The sequence below is a fragment of the Hyperolius riggenbachi genome, chromosome 12 (genome assembly GCF_040937935.1).
Source record: "Hyperolius riggenbachi isolate aHypRig1 chromosome 12, aHypRig1.pri, whole genome shotgun sequence".
NCBI classification, from domain to species: Eukaryota; Metazoa; Chordata; class Amphibia; order Anura; family Hyperoliidae; genus Hyperolius; species Hyperolius riggenbachi.
The window spans coordinates 18,942,336-18,948,335 of NC_090657.1; the positions used below are offsets into that span (position 1 = coordinate 18,942,336).

At 44.3% G+C, this 6,000-nt stretch overlaps 1 protein-coding gene and 1 long non-coding RNA gene across 2 annotated transcripts in view; one reads left to right on the top strand and one right to left on the bottom strand.

The window, feature by feature from the left end:
* Positions 1–6,000, top strand: part of LOC137541337 (uncharacterized) — a 456,394-nt gene that overhangs the window by 419,918 nt on the left and 30,476 nt on the right. The window lies entirely within an intron of this gene.
* The window catches only part of CACNG5 (calcium voltage-gated channel auxiliary subunit gamma 5), a 112,710-nt gene continuing 110,961 nt past the window's right edge, over positions 4,252–6,000 (bottom strand). Inside the window, exon 6 of the mRNA XM_068262586.1 lies at positions 4,252–5,594. Within this exon, the coding sequence (XP_068118687.1) occupies positions 5,337–5,594 (258 nt within the window). The 3' untranslated portion in view covers positions 4,252–5,336. The remainder of the gene's footprint in view (positions 5,595–6,000) is intronic.

Consider the following 6,000-nt stretch of genomic DNA (forward strand, 5'->3'; position numbering starts at 1 on the left):
TGGGTTTGGGGGTGAAGGGACCCCCTTTGTGCGGCGCGATAGCGGCGGTTTAGCAGAGGCACACGTGCCCCTGCTAACTTTGAGCTCTGCAGCGAGATTTATTCTCGCTTCAGAGCCTCTTTAAAACGCTGCTTTGCGTCACATCCAGATTTTTCCCCGGGACTTTGGGCATGTATCCCACTCCGCCATGCCCCCCTCCAGGTGTTAGACCCCTTGAAACATCTTTTCCATCACTTTTGTGGCCAGCATAAGTGTTTCTAGTTTTCAAAGTTCGCCTCCCCATTGAAGTCTATTGCAGTTCGCGGAAGTTCGCATGTTCGCGAACATTTGCAGAAGTTCGCGAACCGAAAATCAAAGGTTCGGGCCATCTCTAATGGGGGAAAGCCTGAGGGGGGGGGGGGGGGGGGAGGCCCTGGCTCTAGGACCACTTTTATTGGCAGGAGGTGGTGCAGTGCAGGAAGGGGGAGCAAAATGCACAAACAGAGGTGGGGAGGGGGGACTGACTCCCCCCCCCCTTACCTCGGGCTTCCATCAGCGCTCCCCTCTCCAGAAACAGCTGGGGGGTCCATCCAAAGTTTGGCAGGGGGCCCAGTGATTACTAGCTATGCCCCTGGGGTCTGGTACCTAAAACAGAAGACTTCATATACATATCTCCTATGTGTAAGTCGTACAACTCATACAACTGTCTACTACATTTTACTCATTTTTAATACCATATTTTTGACCGTGCTTTGTATATTAAACCTGTTCTTCTTGCTATGGAGATTGGTGGCTCAGTGATGAGTAATTCTTTCCTGACCTCTACATTGGCGACATTCTGCACTCAGTGCCGAAGTAGATTATATTCAGCCAGTGATCCATATATCACTTCTAAAGCTCCTTCTGATTAGAAATTCTGTAGCATCTGAAGGATGAATCCCTCACTGCCGACCCGTTCAGCCTTTCTGCCCTTTTCTTGCTGTTTGTTGACCTTTTCTGGCTCTCCTGACGATGATCAGACCTTACGGAGCCTGTCGCCCACTCTCTCCATCCAAGCAAAGGGTAACTATCCAGTCAGGGAAATTAGACTTTATTGCTCTCCATGTAGCTAGGCTAAAAGTCAGGTGCTCAGCTCACTCCATCAGGAATGTTATGCGACTATGGTAATTCAAGAGCACAACATACCGTATATACCTGAATACAAGTCAACCTCATGTATAAGTCGACTCTAATATTCAACCCTCTTTAGCTGGAATTTTTTATTGACTCAAGTATAAGTCTTCCCAGCAAAGTTAATGGCTGCACTTGGGTCTCAGGAGGGGTTAATGAATGCACTGCCTACAGTATTTCAGCCATTAATCCCTCCTGTCCCTTAAGTGCAGCCAATACCTCCTTCAGGCCCCCAAGTGCTGCAATTATTCACCCCCTTCCTGCAGCCAAGTATTTCCCCCCTGCCCCTTTCCCTGTTAATTGTTGTGGCCAGGACTTTCAGACCTGTGTTTTCTTGGCATTTCTTTTCCTCAAAGTGTCACTTACCACTGGCTAAATTGCTGCAAATAGGAAAGTCACTATTAGTACACACATTACTCAGTGTGCTCAGTGTTGCCCGTGACTCTTGTATAAGTCGACCACTATACTTTTATGAAATGAATCAGACCTAAATTTATAGACTTATATTCGAGTATATACAGTACCTTCTGGCTGCCTCTTGCCCATACTAAAATTTGTGTACCCAACTGCCCACTAGCTTCAGTCCCTGTGATCACTGCCATCCTAACCTAATCAACTCCAGGCCTGAGTTTGTAAAACTGCAGACTGAATGCTCCATCCTCTGTTGGATTTGATATTATTTTGAGTATGACAATCTTACTAAAAATTCTCAGTGAAAGTGCTTGGAATATGGCTGTGGTTTACAGTGTGGGAAGTGGTCTAATCAATTTTATTTCAATGGTGGTAATTTACAGCCATACTTGGAGGCATCATGGCTGAGGACAGCTGCTTCATTGCTGGTTCATTGTGATGCTTCACTGGGATCACTTTATATTATGACCCGAACAGCCCCACTGCAGTCCATCGTGAATGCAGCATCCAGAATTATCCACTCCTCCCATCGCTCCACCACGGCGGATCCCCTCCTTGAATCCCTCCACTGGCTTCCTATCCAGTCCAGAATCAGATTCAAGATACTGTGTCTGACCTACAACTCTGTTCACAAAACCTGTCCAACCTACATTTCCGATCTTACTCAGAGGTACACACCTAGCCGCTCACTCCGCTCTTCCAATGAACTTCGCCTAACCGCCACCCGCATCACCCAGTCCCATGCACGCCTCCAGGACTTCTCAAGAGCTGCTCCAACACTATGGAACTCCCTACCTCCACCCATTAGGGCAGCCCCCTCCTTCAACATCTTCAAGAAGGCCCTCAAAACTCACCTTTTCTCTCTGGCCTACTACCCCTCACAAGTGCTCTAAACCCACAGCTGAACTTTGGTCCCGTACCTTTCGTGTCCTTACCTCTCCCTCTAGATTGTAAGCCTTTGGGCAGGGTCCTCCTCCTTTTGTGTCCTACCTGATCATGCGCCTCCATTACTGTGAACCCATGCTATGCATTTGAGTGAACCTAACTTGCCTAATCTCCATGCTCCCCTCCAGTGACTAAGCATTACCTTGTACTCATACTGTGCTGCATGATCTGGTCTTTCTTGTATTCAGGTATTGTCATTTTGCTGTATTTTACTGTATTTCCTAAACTAATGTCCAGCGCTGCGTAATATGTTGGCGCTTTTCTAAATACAATAAATAAATAAATATTAAGGGGGTTCCTGCACATGATAAGGCTGCGTACCATCACAGGATTCCCTAGTGAGACTGCCGTCCAGATTTACAAACTTTTCTTTCAAAGGGGGTTGTAACATCCAGAAATAAAAAATTTGCAAAAATTAGTTAGTGTTCCAACTATATATGTAGACCCCCTTTTTCTAAAATCAGTCCCTACATGTCCCCCTTTTTTTATTATTATCTGTTTTGCTTGGCTTTGCCTAACTGCAGGAATTATGCAGTGCCAGCAAGATTGTGGGAGGGTTTTTTGTTTCTTTTATTTTCTTAGGGTTCTTTCACATTAGCAAAAGCGTGCACAAACCTGATTTTGTGCACGCGTTGAGTGACATCGGGAAAACCCTTGTGTCGATTAATTAAGTTACATTCCCATGTGCGTCAAACCGCTACACAACAAAATGCAGCGTTAGATGTGAAAGATAAAATGAAAGTCTATGGACTTTCACTTTCATTTTACCTTGGAAAACGCAAACTATTCAATTTGTGTCAAAACGCCAAAAAATCGGCTTTGGTGTGGAGGAGCCCTGAGCCACAGTATCCAGCTTATCTAAACATGCAAATAATGGAAAGCTCCCTACTTATAGGATAAGGGCAGTATGACCAGAAGAAGGTAATTGATCCCCCCCTTTGAAGAGTTTAGACAGTGATGTAAGCCTGTTGTTTAGGTGATGTTTGCTGTGGGAGGGACAGTAAGCTGTGGCAGTAGGGAGGGACAATTAACAGCTGGGTTGAAAAAAAAAGTAAAGGGCAGAAGTGATGTCACTTTTGGCATCACAGAGAAACAATAAAAATGGAAACTGGCAGAAATATTTTTTTTTCTTTTTACATATCACATTTCTCTTAAACCTGACAGTGAACACTTAAACAACAGGAATGGTAAACTAAATAAGCAATTTCTCGTTGGATGATTCTTAATTTATCTTTTCAGGTAATACGTAGTTTCACCCAACTTTTAAGATTTGACATCTTTGGGCGTATTCAGAAATGTGTGCTGTGTAATAGATCTACTCTGCTTCTTCATTTATCCCATGTAGTTATATACTATGCCCAGTATTAACACATTATTTAGCCAAATTGGCAATGGCAGGTTGTTGTTTTTTTACCTAATTTACTATCTGTATGACTTGGAAATTCCACAAAGAAGAGCCCATAAAATGGCTCTGAACTGGACTTTAGTATTCCAATGGACATTGGATGTTCTGCCAAGACACAATGCGTAAAAACGTCAGGTACAAAGTCTCATCTTAGAAGTTGCTGAAATAACAAATCTCCTCAGCTTTGAAGGACAACTCAGTCCAGCGTTCCCCATATGTATTATGAGTCAGTTTATCTCAAGCACTCGTTAAAATGTGCACACTTCTTTTCTTAGCGTCAAAGTGCCGACCACTCTTTCCATAAAGTATGTTCTAGATGAAAAACAAAACCACAAGTCCAGTTCATTTGCATTGAGCATTTACTAGAGTTACAGGCTTGTAAACTACTTCTAATGTGACAAGCAGCAGTACCCCTTGCACCAATCAGATGGCGGGTTCATGTACTGGATGCTAGGAACCATAAATGTAGACCCCGCTTTGGAAAAAGATTAGCCGGAGCCTAAGACTACCGGCCATTGTAGAAAGGATAAGTGTGTTTTTTTAAGCACATAGAATCATATACAATAACTTGACATGTCCTTATAATATTTCATAGTGAAGTAATCATGTCAGTTCACTTCCTCAGGCCATTCATAGTGACTTTGACATGCGTGGCTTACATGATCTTATATAAGCAATTTACTAAATCGGTCTACATCTACAGCAATCGTCTCCAGACACGACTTGGACCTTCAAGATTGCTTGTCACATGAGATTAACATCAACACACACGATAGTGATTTCACTCTTTCTAATTGTGATGACAAGACATTGACATTCCCCTGTGTCTCGTTTGTCTAGATACACCGATATTCACCCTCCTAAACATTTATAGAATGCGTCAACTACATAGTACCAGCCAAGTAGGCAAAGCAATGTTTACAAGTGATGTAATGAATCATTGTTCTCCTTGCCCATCTTGTCTGTGTTTGCTGAAAGGTTTTCATTGGAAAATATGGCACAACTGCTAAGCAAACATCAACATGTAACCATAAATGACTCAACTGTGAACAGCCTTGTAGGAGGCCATAGAAAGATGCCCAGCCTTTTCCAAGCCTGATGTAAACCGCTCATTTCATGTCCTTTTGTTTCAGAATATGTCTATCAGATGAAAACATGAGATAAAACTCAGCACTGAACATCTAGTTGCTGGTCCTATATTGGCCATTTGTGTCATTGGATCCCACACAGAGTTGGTTCAGCTAACCTATGGTGGGACAAATTGAGAGTGCCAGGGACCCTCTTATACTGTCATGTAAACTCTGCTAGGTGTTGATTGTCTCTTTAGCAACTAGGATACAATGAGTGGACTAGAGGACATGTTTGGAGGGTCAGCATGGCCTGCAGATCACCAGTACAGTTCCTGGACTTGGCCAAAGCCTGACTTTCAACAAGGCGATGACGACATCTGGTCATAATCAGGGCATTTCAGAAGGGCAGGATAATTTGAGTTCATTTGTAGAGAAGCCTCACTGGAGATATCGGACGGACTGCGCCCTCTCACCCAAGCTTCTGGATGTAGGAACTGGCCAGAGTAGTCAGAACAATTGCTAAGTCGCGGCCGATAGAAGCCCGGGTGTGGTCTATAGGCATCTTCTGCTGTGTACCTCTTCATGAATAGGTATACAGACATCACACCAGCACTCTGTTGAAGAAAATGTGGTTATATAAAATCTTGCTGACAAGAAACACAGTATATACCCCTCCCCCCCCTTTGCTTATCTCCAAACAAGTAATAGTCTCAAAGGACAACTGATACAAGAGGGGTATGGAGGCTGAAATATTTATTTCTTTTTGAGAAATGCCAGTTGCCTGGCTATTCTGCTGATCCTCTGCCTCTAATGGCCCATACTCACGGGCTACAATTGTCGCCACAACACGCGGCGCGTGCGTGTTGCGGCGACAGGTCGCCCGTGAGTATGGGCCGTTGCACAGGCGCGCACCCCGAACCATCACTCGTTGCTGCTGTCGCCGGGCAATTGGCGCGGTCAATCGCCTGGCGACAGTTGTCGCTAGTCTGCGTGAGTATGCGGACTAGCGATAGCAACCTC